Source organism: Hevea brasiliensis, chromosome 12 (assembly GCF_030052815.1).
Source record: "Hevea brasiliensis isolate MT/VB/25A 57/8 chromosome 12, ASM3005281v1, whole genome shotgun sequence".
In the NCBI taxonomy this organism is placed as follows: domain Eukaryota; kingdom Viridiplantae; phylum Streptophyta; class Magnoliopsida; order Malpighiales; family Euphorbiaceae; genus Hevea; species Hevea brasiliensis.
This window is the reverse complement of record NC_079504.1, coordinates 1,877,608-1,892,699: the sequence shown is the minus strand read 5'-3', so window position 1 is coordinate 1,892,699 and position 15,092 is coordinate 1,877,608. Positions and strand designations below refer to the sequence as shown.

Sequence of the window (15,092 nt, the reverse complement as noted above, 5' to 3'; positions counted from 1 at the left end):
TTGTACATACTGCTATTTAATTTTTTTATATATAATTTTTTTATAAATTTTCATTTATAATATAATGTTACACACTATTGGTGTTATTAAAAATTTGAGAGGGTAATCAATATAACATAAATAAATATATATAAATAATATAATGACATATTAAACTTTATATATATATATATATATATATATATATATATATATATATATATATATATAGTTTTTCATTTCTTGAATGACTTGATTTCAAATTACAGGTTCAATATAGAATATAAATCATTAACTTCGTTTACATTATACGTGGTTTAATATAACTTTTTTTTTTTAAAATATAATCATTTTCATTTTTTTAGATAATATTTATAATTTAGCTATATGATATATGAATTTATGAAAATTTCTAAACAGTATTTTGTTTCAATAAAATAGAATCACATCTTAATTCTGGACCTTTTCATGTAAAACCAATGCTAAACCTGAATCCTAGGCAGTAGATGTTTTGCTGCCCACAACCATAAGTTTGGGTTGGTTATAGCTGGGTTAATTTGCTGGGTGCACACCTTAAATGAACAGCATAACGACGGTATTGTTTTTGTCTGGGGAGTAACCTCCTATTTTGAGGATTGGATTGGCTCTTCCTCTATATTAGTTTATGACTGCTGTAGGCATGGATCCTAATAAGGTAGTCTGTGCATGCAGTATAATACTAAAGATAGCTCACTCAGGCTTGCTTATGGAGTCCAGCCACAGCCTAGGGCAATTGCTTCTCTTGCTGGGGAAACTATTGTAAAAGTTGCATGTGGAACCAACCATAGAGGTTATTCCCTCCAAAGCGCGAACACCACACACCACCCCTTCTCCCCCACCCAACCCCACCCCCCCACCCGCCCTTCTCTCTCTCTCTCTCTCTCTGTGTACACACACACATCTCTCCTTATCCTATGGGCTTGTGCTTGTTGCAATTGTTTGTTGAATTGACTAATTGACGATAGTTTATTTTGTGTGTGTTTAGGCGGTTATGGAAGGTTTGTTCCTGCTATTTCATGTTGGCCTTTACAAGGGCATGAATAAAACATTGTAGAGTATTGGATAAGCTTTAAAGAATTTAGAAGCTTTTGCTCAGTCCCCAATATTCTTGTTTGCTTTCTCATTGACATGCATGTGATTTTCTGATTGCTGATTCATAGGCGGATGAATTAGTTCCTCGTCGTGTTGAAGTCTTTTCAAGCATAATGTTCTACCTCCTGATGCAGTGATTTCTGCTGGTTCAGTAAACTCTGCATATACTGCAGGTATTATATGTTGTTCATTGTCTGTTTCATTGACCTTGTGCAGGTAAAAACATTTTCTTTGCTAAACAATCTTTGTAAATTACATCTTTCCTTAAGATAGTTGTTAATTTATTATCTTCCTGGTAGTGATCACTTTTGTTTGCTTTTTTTTTTTTTTTATAAGCGAAATTATATTAAGGAAATTAAAATCCGAGAAGAACGCATGTGAACATCCAAAATAACCCTCGCCCCAATACACCTGGAGCTAGGACAAATCATGCTAAGAGAACCTGGAAACAAACAAGATACAACCAAGACCTTAAACTGAACACCAAGGACAACGTAGCACCTGTTGAACAGAAATAAAAGCAACAGGCCTCTAAGAGACCACACAAACCAGAACATAAAACAACTACAAAAACAACACACCACAATAAACAAAATAAAACAACACAAACAACCCAAACAAGAACAGCTGATGCAAACGTTGTAGACCAAAGACAGCAGATAACAACACTTTTGTTTGCTTATTGATGGGTCATGGATCAGTAGATTGGAAATGTAGGGTTTGTGAAGATGAAAATAGGCATTGACAATAAATTTTGTTTTTAGAGAACTGGTTCTTTGTGTGTTGTGACTTGGACCTGTGTCACCTTGTGTCAGTAGTCATTTGTTCACTGTTATTGTGCACAAGGCTGATAATTCATGGAAATATATGGGATCAACATTTAGAAATTGGCTATATGGGGCCTTTTCGCCTTTGCAACTGAAGGTTGCACTTGCCTTATTTCTTGCTGCCTTGAGGCTTATTTCATGCTATGCATCTTTTCAATTGAAGAAACTTAAAGAGTGGCTGACCGCACATGTTTGTATGGTTATTCTGCGACTTTTCATTCAACCATTTTTCCTCTTAATTTTGGTTCTTTTCTGTACATTTCTCTTTCTCACTTCTCAGTTCTCACGTGCTGGCTTTATTTTTTAAAAACTTGCTTTATTATTTTTTTTTTTTCATTCTATGCTGGTTTTTGAAGTTTTCTCCGCATCTCTCTTGGACACGCATGTAAGTGAACGCATATTGCGCGCATGAACGGGCACACTATGCTTCCACATAGATGAATTTATTGGAAACTTTCGTTTGAGCACCATGTATTATTTAGGTCTTTCTCAGGCAGTCATGCATCTAATTGTCAGTAAACCTCATCCCAATCATTGGAAGCATAGCTATTATTTATTAAAGGCGCGAATGGGTTTAGGCGAATGGCTGGTTGCACACCTGAAGGAGGCAAAATAAATAAAATCAAAAAGAAGAATTATTCATAGGTCCACTAGAGACAAATAAAATAAAACAGCAGGCTGCCAAATACAATTTTACCCTTGTGATGTCTGCATTATTTCCACAAGGCTTCCCTTTTTATATTTAGCATACAATTTTATGTTTGTTTTTCCGTGTCAGATCTTCATCAGTACCCCAGAAGGTAGATATTCTAGAGGGCCTGCATGTTATTGGTAAGCTAAATAGTAAACTGTATTTATTCTATCTTAAAAATTTGATGCACCATGGCATATACTTTCAATTGTATCCGTGGGTTTTGAAAATGGATCCTTCTGTTTCAGTGTGGCATGCGGTATGGGCTATTCCATGGTTATAGTTGATAGAACAAATGTTGGTGACCGATTTGAGCAGGTAATTCTTTTTGAAGTGTATACCTAGTTGTCCTGGTATGAAAGTCTTCTATTTTCGTGGTACGTGGTGCAATCTCTGGTTTGAGATTTATGGTTTGATTATTACACCTAATTGCCCATTTATTGATTCACAGCTGGATATCTATGATGGCAAGGCTTCTGGTGAATGTATGTCATAATATTCAGCATTTGTTCACAACATTTAATAATTATTAAGTTCCTTTTTATAAAAGTGGAAGGTTATATTAAATATTAACTTGTTTTACAGTGTCGGGCTCACATTGACGAATGAAAGTTACTGGTGGTAGGTGACACCTAACAAAGTTGAATTTAAAATGTGCTCCAACTGCAAGTATGGGTTTAATAAATTAATAATTAATAACCACTGATGAAATGGAAGAACGTGTAGAAGTTTGTCTTTATTCTTTGAGAAATTATTAGGTGTTTTAGTGTGTATATATTATCTCTCATAACTATATAAAATAAATTTTTTATATTATAAAAAGAATCAACTTTTCTATAAAACAAAAATTATTTTTTAATATTATCGATATATCTAATAATTAATCTTATTCTTTTGTGATGAATCATGCTATATATATCATTTAAAACTCATTAAAACTTTCTAAGTTGAATTTAAAAATATTTTAATAATAATATTATTAAAATAATTAAATAATATTTTATTTATTTTTATATAATCTGAATAGAAAAAAAAATAATATTCGGTCCATTCAACTTGAAAAGCACATATATTATTTAAAATAATTGGGGTCTGAATTACAAAAAGCCATACAAGCAATGCAGAGAGATATTAGCAATTAATCTCTAGGAGAGTTTTATCAAATAACTCTTGCTACTGTTGATAAGCTTTGCGAGAAATCTTTTGCATTAGTCATTTCAAGAATTTATTATGTCTGTAACTCATAAAATAGATTAAATTATTAAATAATAATGGAGAAATAGACTATATCATAAAGCTTCATTTACAGAAAATGTATCTACTGTTCTTATAGGTCATTTAATTTTAGTATGCAAATTCATAAAAATTTAATGGCATATATCTTAAATGTATTAAATGAACAGAATAAAAAATAAATAAATAAATAAATAATTGAACCTGCTGTAAATTTTATGGGTTTTGAAACTAGCTAGGATATAATTAATTGAAAGATTCATTAGTAAATTTTTAAAATTGAAAGATTTAAGTAATATTTATAAGCAAGTAAATTTTTCTGTGAATTAATTAGATAATTATAAGATTTTTAACTTTATTGAAATTTAGTGCCCAGTGATGAATTATCCACATGAACTATTCCCATCCTGGCTTGATCGTTTTCATATCATATGACGTTAGCAATGTTTGATATGTTTGTAATTATCTTGAGTAATTCATTAAAAAAAAGGGTAGTAGTTGGCACCTGTAAAGATCAATTGAAACGCGAGAAAGGATCCATTAAAGAAATGATTTAAGTAGGTGGTGTAAAGTCAACAAGGAATGAAAGCTATCCAATTGTGGGGCATATTAGTGATCTTCCCGCTAATATCGTATCCGTGGCCTTGGAAAGAACGTCCCTTCCTTTCCTTGGAACCAAACACGCTACCACAACATGATCATCTCCAGTGGCAGGATCTCAATTATTGGTAGCATTTGCCCATACTTCTAAGGAGTAATCGATACTGTCTTCTATATTTATATAAACTCATTCCTATTTTACTTTTTATTTTTTATAAATTATTTTATTTATAATAATTTTTCATTTTCAAAAATTAAAAAATATTAATTATTTTTTATTAATTTTATTATTATTTCTACTAAACACAATAATTATTTATATAATTTTTTAAAATTAATCTTAACACTTATTTATCTCTTTTAATTAAATTCGATAAAACATAATTTAATTAATTAAAAAATATTTATTATAATTTAAATTATTTAATTATTTTATTAACTATTATGAAAGATTTTAAAATTGTAGATAAAATTGAATAAAGGAAGTATAATTGATTTTGATTCAAAAACCTATGAATTAGTGTATATTTAAAATAATAGTAAATTTATATTTTTATTTAAAAAAATGTAAACTTTTAATATAATTTAAATTTAAATATTTTATTATTTAAAATTCACACCTATTTAAGTGGATACTAATATTTCTACGCACACGCCATTTTACCGCATGGAAGTTTTGAAAGAGTTGCCTAATTTACAGAAAGTTCTTGCTAATATATATATATATATATATATATACAAGTATTTTGATGTAGTTGTATATCTTAGATAATGAAATATAGACTATAAGCCTAAGAACTCACCCTTTAACCATTTGCTGTTGGAATATTATTATTTCCCCTTTTAGAGGATGCTTCTCCGTGGAAGCTCATGTAATATGAATTTTAATTTTTTTTTTATATTATTATTAACATAGTAAAAAAAATATATTATTTTATATATTATTATTAACGTAGCGTAACTTAAATAATAAAAAAATTAATAATTTTTTTACTTTCATTTATTATAGTTAATTTTAGAGTTTATTTTAATTTAGTAAAAAATTAATATTTTATTACTTAATATAATTATTAAAAATAAATATTTATATTACTTAATATAATAAAAAAATAATTTTTCTTCATTTCCTCTCATTTTTTTATTTAGTATTCATAAAATTTATTTATGAAAATAAATAAATTTTTATATATACATCTCTCTCTAAAATATATCCTTACACCTTTCTCCTTTTGTCTTTCTCATCCCATCCATTGTTATATAATAATATATACACAAACTCCCCCACCCATCTCTCTCTCTAAAAAATTATCTCTACATTCACATTTTTCTCTCTCTCTCTCTCACCCTTTTCCTATCTCTCTCCTCCCATCCACCATCATCCAATAATAAATATTCACACCCATTCATATGTTTATTATTATTATATCCTAAAATGATGATTATTATTATCATTATTGACTTTTTTTAATGAATTTTTAATTTTTTAAATGAATAAAAAGTTTATATTTTTTATAAATAAATTTCATAAATATATAAAAAAAAGATATAAGTGAAAAGAGAGAGAAATTTTTTTTTTAATTATACTAAATAACATAAATATTTATTTTTAATAATTATATTAAGTAATAAAATATTAATTTTTAACTAAATTATGTTAAAATTAATCGACTAGCTATAAAGGAAATAAATATATAGAATCGATTATAATTGATAAAATTAAATCAAAAAGTTTTGATTTTTTTTCATTATTAAATTTACGCTACATCAATAATAATATATAAAATAATAATATTTTTATTATATCAACCACCACATCAATAATAACATAATAATAAAAAAAATTAAAGTTCATAACACCTATAACACCTCAGTTGCTACGTTTTTTGTTACATCAACTGTCATATATATCAGCATTTACTTTACCCAATTTATGACCTAGGCTACAATTAACCCTAAAGTTTCATATTAGGCCAAAATTAAAAAAATTAAAAAAAATTATTATGATTAATAAAACACTTAAAATTTTGCTTTTTTATTATTTGGCTTTTTTTTAATTATATTTCATGTTTCCATTTTTTTGTGTTTGTAATTTTATTAAAAGAAAAATACTCAATTTTTAACTATTATCTTTTAATTGTAAAAAATTTATAATACGATTTTATTATAATAATAATTTCTTATAGTGGATTTTATATAGATGCTAATATAATCAATGACTTTAAATATATGCTAATATAATCAACGATTATATATATTCTTTATTATATAATTGATCAATTAGCATTTAGCTTCCTAATCAATTATAATGGATGAGAGTGACATCATTTGGTTCACAAAGGTCTAAGGTCTCATCAATTTTTAATTTGATTGTTCTTCTCGTGAGGTAGCGACTGTAGGCTTAATTATTTAGATAATCTTTATCTTTGAGAAGGCAGTAATTGAAGGAAAAACAAAACCCAATTTGCATGATTAATCTTTTAAATTTAGAATAAAGAAAGTTAGAGGTCTTGTAAATCACAGGGGACGAGATGATGCATAAAGCTAGCCTCCACAGGACTCTGAAAGATGGGTAATTTGATTAAGAGTGCTCTGAATTTTGCTGCATCCTTACCTAGTATCTCCTTTGTTCACAGTCTTTGCGAGTCTTAACTGCTTTGCAAACTCTTTAGCTAAAATGAGCAAACTTAAACATGATCAGGATTTCATATAGTCTTTTGTAATGGTTTCTATTTTTATTGCTGGCTGTATTTTCTGAGATTTTTTTCATTAATTGTGGGTTTTAGTCTTACAATTGAGGTTCTATTTATTTATTTATTTATTTTTATTTAAGCTGTATGGGGTTGTATTTGTATTTTAGTCTTGAATGAATGTATTATAGATGAACTATAGGGTTCTATTAAAAAACTATCAATTATAGTTCATAGGAAGAAATTCCTCATCCTCTTGCTTTCTTTTTCTCATATTTTCTCTCCTCCTTTCTCGTTTTCTTCTTTTAATCTTGTCTTTGAATAGCTACCCGTGAGTATTTTCATCAAAAATAAATCTTAATTTTTATTTTTTTATTTTTTTTATTTTGTTTCTAATAATTTTTAAATAAATCATTGTTGATAAATTTTTAGTAAATAGATACTAAAATCTTATCATTACTAAGAGACCTTGAGTGTATATTTTATATTTCTCTCTTCTGAAAAAGTTATTCTTCTTTATTGAGAAGCTACCACAAAAAAACAAACCAAAATCTATTGCAGATGGGCTAGTTTTCATCGCAAAAAAATTTAACGACTGATTTATGACGGATGCGTTCTCGTCGCTAAAACACTCATCAGAAAATTTTGCGACCAAAATTCTATCCGTCGCTAATATTTAGCGACGAAATATGCCGTCACTAATATAAATGAAACCAAATTAATTTTTAGTTACTAGTGTCGTCAGAAAAATACCTTCGCTAATCCGTCACAAATCTGTGTCTAATTTTGTCACTAAATCCATCGTTAAAGTTATATGGTATGTCGATAATGCATAAATAATTTTTTAAATTTTTAAATAATTTTAAAATTTCGTCGCTAATTCACCGTAAATCTGTCGAAAAAGTAATATTATTTATTATTACTGAGGAAAGACTATGAAACAAGATACTTGAAATTGAATACCGGACTCAAATTTTCGATACAAAGTAAATTAAGAAAAGAAAGAAAACGCAAGAAATTCTATTAGAAATCTAAAACTAAAATCAAATAAAAAATAAAACCAAATTACTTACCTGTTGAGCGCTGAAACCAGAAGCAGGAAATTGAGAACAACAAATTGTTGTCGAGAGCGCTGAAACCAAATTACTTACGGTGGTGGATTGTCACAAACGAAAAGAGGGAGCAACTCCTCATTGTCTAGAAAGAGAGAAAAGAGGAAGAGCCATTTTGAAAGAAATGGGATAAAATGCGACAGTCAACATTAGGGTTTTAATTCTTAAAATCTAAAATTTCTGATGAATTTCTAACGGAACTATTGTCCGTCACAAATTTCGTTAATAACTCATCGCTAATTAGTTTAATATCAGTCACTATTCCCTTAAATTGATACCTGTCATTAATCCGTTGAAAGTCTGTCGCTAAAAGAAATTCTTTCTGATGGATTTATTTTCGTCTCAAATTCCGTCTCTAAAACAACTGTTTTTTTGCGGTGAGCTTCTATATGTTAATTTGTAGGTGATTTATTTATTTAGAAGAATGCTTTCAATATGCAGATTTTTTTTTTCTTTAGTAGTAAATGTAAATTTGGAGCTCAGAAAAAGACTATGAACAAAAAGGTAAAGCGTACAGCCCGTCTACTGATCAACCACCATGTTTGTTAGACACTATTAGATCTTTTCAATTTTTTATATAAGTTGTTAATTTTATTTAAACGAAAAATATAATATCTGAATTACAATTAGTAGAACATTTACAAATAAATATTTTTTGATCAATATTTATTAATTTACTATTTATACTTAATAAAATTTATTTACGTAATTATTAAATATTACATTTATACAAAGATAATAATTTTCAAGTATACAATTCTTTGAATTTTTTATGTATATTTTCATTTTCGTTAAAATTATTTTAAGAAATAAAGACACAATAAATTTAATTCAACGATTAAAAATATTATTTCACAAAAAAAAAAAAAATCGTAAAGAAGCTTGTCTTTTTATTCTTCATTTTACACTGTAATATGCTTTCAATCGTTATTATATATTTTATAGTTAATTATAATCACTTGTCGTAAACAGTTATTTATTAATTATTGAAACTGCTAATAGCTTAGCTGGATTGAAAGGCCTTTATTAGAGTAAAATTAAATGAAAATGGGAAATATTAATCTAATTTTGAATAATGGGGAAATGTCTTTAGTAAAAAAAAAAAATAATGTTTAATATTTATGCATTGATTTGACATAATTTTCAAGTTAATAACTTTTCAAAATGTTAATAAAAGTCATAATGATGTGCAAGATGAGACCCATTAGTTGAAAATAACAAATGTTACATCTTAATTTCCATTGACGACCAATTATGGTCGGCAATTCATCTTTGTTAAAAAAAAAAAAAGGGTAATTGATATTTGAATTTTTTAAAATATTTTTGCAGTTTTGTTAAATCAAATTATTAAAATATACAATACAGAAATTCAATTATTGAATTATTGGCTCAATGTAAAACGATGGTTGAATTTTCAATTATTGTATAGATTATAGTGGTTGAATATATTTTAAATTTATATTAAAAAATTTAAATTTATATAAGAAAAAAAATTTATATATTCGAGCATATATAAACATGCCATTTCATTGAGTATTTTGTAATTGAATTACCAGGAAATCATAAATTTTAATTAATAGTGAAATGGAGAAAAATGTTTTATATATGACTATTATTTTGGATCTCGAGCAGTTCATAGAAAATAAATTAAAAATTTATTTTAAATTAATTATATATATAAATTAATTATATATATAAATATTTAATTTAATAATTATTAAGTTTCCTTTTATAAAAGTGGAAGGTTATATTGAATATTAACTTTTTTTACAGGGTCCGGCTTACATGGACGAATGAAAGGCACTGGTGGTACGTGACACCTAACAAAGTTGAATTGAAAATGTGCTCCAAATGGAAGTATGGGTTTAATAACCACTGATGACATGGGAAATCGTGCAGAAGTTTGTCTATATTCTTTTGTGATGAATCATGTTATATACATATCAGTTAAAACTCATTAAAACTTTTTAAGTTGAATTTAAAAATATTTTAATAATATTAAAATAATTAAATAATATTTTATTTATTTTTATATAATCTTAAATAGAGAAAAATAATATTCGATCCATTCAACTTGAAAAACACATATATTATTTAAAACAATTGGAGTCTGAATTACAAAAAACCATACAAGCAATGTAGAGAGATATTAGCAATTTATCTCTAGGAGAGTTTCATCAAATAACTCTCGCTGCTCTTGATAAGTTTTGTGAGAAATCTTTTGCATTATAGTCATTTTAAGAATTTATCGCCTCTGTAACTCATAAATGAGATTAAATTATTATATATTAATGGAGGAATAGACTGCATTATAAAGTTTCATTTACAAAAAATTATTACTCATATATATGAAGATTTAAAGTCTCAAATAAAAAAAAATTAATGTATTTGAACTGTCAAATAATCTATTTAAATATTATAAAAATAAATAAAATTTCACAAAAGAGAGAAAATAAAACCCCAATAATAGGGAGATATGATCTCAATATTGGGGAGAGAACCGTATATCTATTTTCAACAGATACAAATATGAAAAAAGAAATTTAGAGTTTATTAAAATAAATTAAGAAAAAATAATAAAAAAGAATATTGATTTAGGAGTAGTTACTGGTGCCCAAGAGAAAAAATTTTAGAGAGAAAAGAAAAATAATAGAAGAGAGAAAAGGTTAGACATAATTTTTTTTAAATAATTAAAACCATACACTAGACAATCTCTTTTAATATATAAGTTTTATTTAGAATTAGGATTGAAAGATTAAAAAAATATTTCTAAAATTTATCACTTAAAGTATTAGAAAAAATAATTTAAAATAATTTAATTATTTTAATATTTTTAATGAAAATATATACAAAAATGTGACTCCAAACAATTGCTTATTATAGCATATATCTGGACTTGAAGAGAATACAATAGGAAAAGGGAAATATAACTGAAACATTCACTGGCCTCTAACCCTAATATATAGGTTTTTTTTTTTTTAGTCGAAAAAATAAAACTTGTGTAATATATTTTTAATCACTAAATTAAATTGATTAGGCTATATATAATTTTTTTTTTAAATTATGAATTAATAGTGTGATTCTTTATGATATTTGTGGTATTATTATCCTTCTATATGATGAGTGATGTAATTGTTTTTTTTTTCTTTTTCTGAAAAAAAAGTATTTATACATAATAATAAGAGTACATCCAAATACTTGATAAGACAATCCTACTAAATATTCAACAGAACCATCAATCTTAAGTCAGGCTGCCTTTGATTAGCCGATTTATTATAATACAAATATGTAGAGCTCATACAAAGCAAATGCTGAAAAAGTTGCATTAAAACTACATTCATGCAGGAGGGAAACGCATATTAATTAATCTATGCAGTACTCAAGTAGTCCTTAGCCATTAAAAGAAGATTGTGCTTCTTGTGCACCACAATACCAGGACGCACATCATTGAAATCTATGTCATCGGCTTTCATCCCTGGAGGCATTTCCCAATCAAATCTGTAGAGAAAATTAGCAAGAGAAAGCTCCACATTGGACATTCCCATGAAATAACCAGGACAAATTCTTCTGCCAGCACCAAATGGTGTTAGTTCATAATCATTTCCTTTCACATCGATACCACTTTCCAACAATCTCTCAGGCCTGAACTCAAGAGGATTCTCCCAAGCTTCAGGGTCCCTTCCAACTGCCCAGTTGTTCACGTAAACTATGCTTTTGGCTGGTATATCGTAGCCTCCCAATTTGCAGTCTGCAATTGTCTCTCTTGGGACAAGCATTGGAGCTGCTGGTTCCAATCTCATTGTCTCCCTCACCATGGCCCTATAATAAGGCAAATTCTGAAGATCATCTTCATTCACAAAACCTTTCTTTCCAATTACACTTCTGAGTTCTTCTTGAGTTTTTCTCATTATTTCCGGATTCTTCATCAGCAAGCACATGGCCCAAACCACAGCAGAGGCGCTTGTGTCTGTTCCAGCAATAAACACATTCTGCAAGACAAAAATAAGATAAAACAGATAGTTTTAACTTTAGTAATCTGTCAAATTGAAATCAGAAAATTTATATACCATGAGAATTGCTTTGAGGTGATCAAAAGTGAGTTGAATTTTATATGCGTTCTCCTTGTAAAGTTTAATAAGAACTTCCACTAAGTTCTCGCATTCGGACTTGGGTGCCTTAGCCTGGAGGTGTTCATCGATGATATCTTGGTAAAGAACATCAAATTCTGAGAAGTTCTTGTTGAGTCGACGGAGTAATCCACTGAGCCTATCGATAATCTTGCCAACGCAAGGGATATAATCTGAAAAGAAGAATCCAGCAAACATGGCTTGAGTTTCGCTGACGAGCCTTGTGAGCCTATCTTCAACATCACATCTCTTGCCAGTGGCAGCTCTAATTGTTACATTGTTTCCAAGTGCGAGCATTGCTTCCGACAAGTTGAAAGGCTTAGAAGCAGCTGCTGATTTGGAAATGTTGTTCACCAAGCGAGAAACCTCATCCTCTCTTATGGGACGGAAGGTGGAGGATCGAATTGAGTTGAAGAGATGAACCACTGTAATTTTTCTAATCTCCCTCCAATAATCATCATAGGGTGAAAAAACCACGTCTAAACCATTGTATGAGAGCTTGTGAGAGCCCACCAAGGCAGGTCTACTGCAGAAATTAAGATCATAGGTTTTCATAATGTCTTTAGCCAATTTTGCAGAAGTTACTACAATGGCTGGCCTAGTTCCCATTCTCAAGGTCATGATGGGGCCATAATTTTTGGAAAGTTCCCATATACGCTTATGAGGGATGGAGAAGTAAAGCTGGTGTAGGTTTCCTATGATGGGAAGACCCTTAGGACCAGGCGGGAGATGATATTTTTTAGTAGTATTGTTCTTCTTGAGAAGAAACAAGAATAACACTACTGGAAGAGCTAGAAGGAAGATGAGTACAGCCATTTTTTTTTTTTTTTTTTTTTAATCTCTGGTGCTACTTAGCTAGCTGCTCTGTTTTGCAATGCCAGAAAGCTATCTATTTATAGGGAAATTATATGACAAAATCGATGAATGCAGCATCTAAATTAGAAGCTAAACCTATAGATTCGTATTTTGAAAGTTATATAAAATAATATAATAAATTATAGAGACTATAATTTTAATTTATAATACATAACCTTAATCTTTAATTTAAATAATATAAAATCCCTATAACTTTCACTAATCAATTTTTAAATTATTTTTATTAACATATCACTTGATGTATTAAAAAAGTTATATTTTTTTACATTAAATTGAGATTTTTCTAGAAAAATTTAATTATTTTCTTTTTTTTTATATAATTTTAATGATCAAAATTATATAAATTGACACTTTAATAATTCAGAATCAATTAATTCAAAATTATTAATATATGAAAAGATTTTTTTTGTTTAATTAATGACTTTTCAGCGTATATAACTTAAAAATTAGTCATTGGATATTATAAGAATTTTATATTATTTAAATTAAAAATTAAAATTTTTTTATTATAAATTAAAGTTTTAATTAAGTAATTTATCTTAAAATAATAATAATAATAATAATAATAATAATAATAATAATATAATGCTCCAGTAGAGTTGAAATTCATTAAAATTAATTATATTAAAAAATTAAAATAATAATAATGACGTAAGTCGGAAAATAAATTAAATAAGCTGACGCAAGCAAGCAATCTTTATATTATCTTTCCAAGATTGGGACGACTGGTCAAGTATTGCTCAAAGACAATTATTATTATTGGATCTGCACAGAAATGAAGATCAATAAATATAAAACTAAAATTTTTTAATTAATAAATTATAATATTTTTTAACTTTATTTACCTCAAATGACTTTTTTGGGGAAATTACAAATAGTCCCCTAATTTTTATTTATGTGTTTTCTTCAAATAAAAACCGGATATTGAATCAGTGGATTGGATATTTTAAATTAATATTTAAAAATATATAAAATTACTAATTTTCATAATATATTATTTTACTATTATATTTAAAGAAGATCTTAATTTTATAATATATTTAATATTATATCAATTAAATTTTTAATATTTTTAATGAACGTATAATCCGCTCACTATGAGTAATAGAGCATATAAACTAGGAGTAATTAATAATTTTTTATTCAATTATTATTATTTTTTAATATTTCAATTCTGTTTAAAACATTTACATAAAAATTAAAGAATTAACCTGACATAATTAATCATTCCTTTAAAAGTATAATTTAAAACAAATCTCGAAGATTTTTTTTTAATTAATCTAAAAGAATTTGATCATTGTTACCTACATAGAAGTGTGAAAAAATAATTTCAAAAAATCCAATTTAAAAGGATGACGTAGGCATTTTGATTCGTCTTACCCAACCCAATAAAGGGCACCGAGGAAGCTCATTTAAAATAGAGAGGCCCATACCTATACTATGACTTTGCCAATGGCCTATCATTATTGTTATGGTACCAGAAATTTGGTAAGCAATTTTGCTTTATTCGTTGACGAAAAGAAATATCAAGTTTCATTAAAAAAAAAAAAAAAAAAAAAACAAAGTCACCTCTTTCTTTAAGCTTTCTTCTCTCTTTCATTATTTCCTTTCTGTACTTTTTAAGATGATTATCAGTGAGTATTTCCGCCAATGATTATTTTTTTTATTTTTTCATTTTGCTTTTTTGTGTTTTTTTTTTTATTTATTAATCTGTGAATCTATATTCTTTTTTAAAATAGATTTATTCTTGTCCTTAATTTAATCTTATTAATAATTGTGAATTTTATCATTTCCTTTAAAGGATTTGGTGTCTCTCCTCTGTGAGAATT

At 27.3% G+C, this 15,092-nt stretch overlaps 1 protein-coding gene and 1 long non-coding RNA gene across 3 annotated transcripts; one reads left to right on the top strand and one right to left on the bottom strand.

Annotated features, from left to right (window-relative positions):
- The first annotated feature begins 912 nt into the window (after positions 1-912).
- On the top strand, positions 913-3,391 carry LOC110666240 (uncharacterized). Of its 2 annotated transcripts, XR_002497124.2 has the most exons (5): positions 913-1,283; positions 2,716-2,768; positions 2,877-2,946; positions 3,080-3,113; positions 3,214-3,391. It is a non-coding gene; the product is annotated as an uncharacterized LOC110666240 (long non-coding RNA). The 2 variants fall into 2 exon arrangements; XR_002497123.2 differs by having other exon boundaries at positions 3,080-3,221.
- Positions 3,392-11,501: 8,110 nt separating this feature from the next.
- Positions 11,502-13,263, bottom strand: LOC110666253 (6,7,8-trihydroxycoumarin synthase). The gene is made up of 2 exons (XM_021826677.2): positions 12,328-13,263; positions 11,502-12,249 (listed from the first exon to the last, which is right to left on the bottom strand). The coding sequence occupies exons 1-2, from the start codon at positions 13,201-13,203 to the stop codon at positions 11,629-11,631; spliced, it is 1,497 nt and encodes a 498-aa protein (XP_021682369.2). The 5' UTR covers positions 13,204-13,263; the 3' UTR covers positions 11,502-11,628.
- Between the last annotated feature and the right edge of the window lie 1,829 nt (positions 13,264-15,092).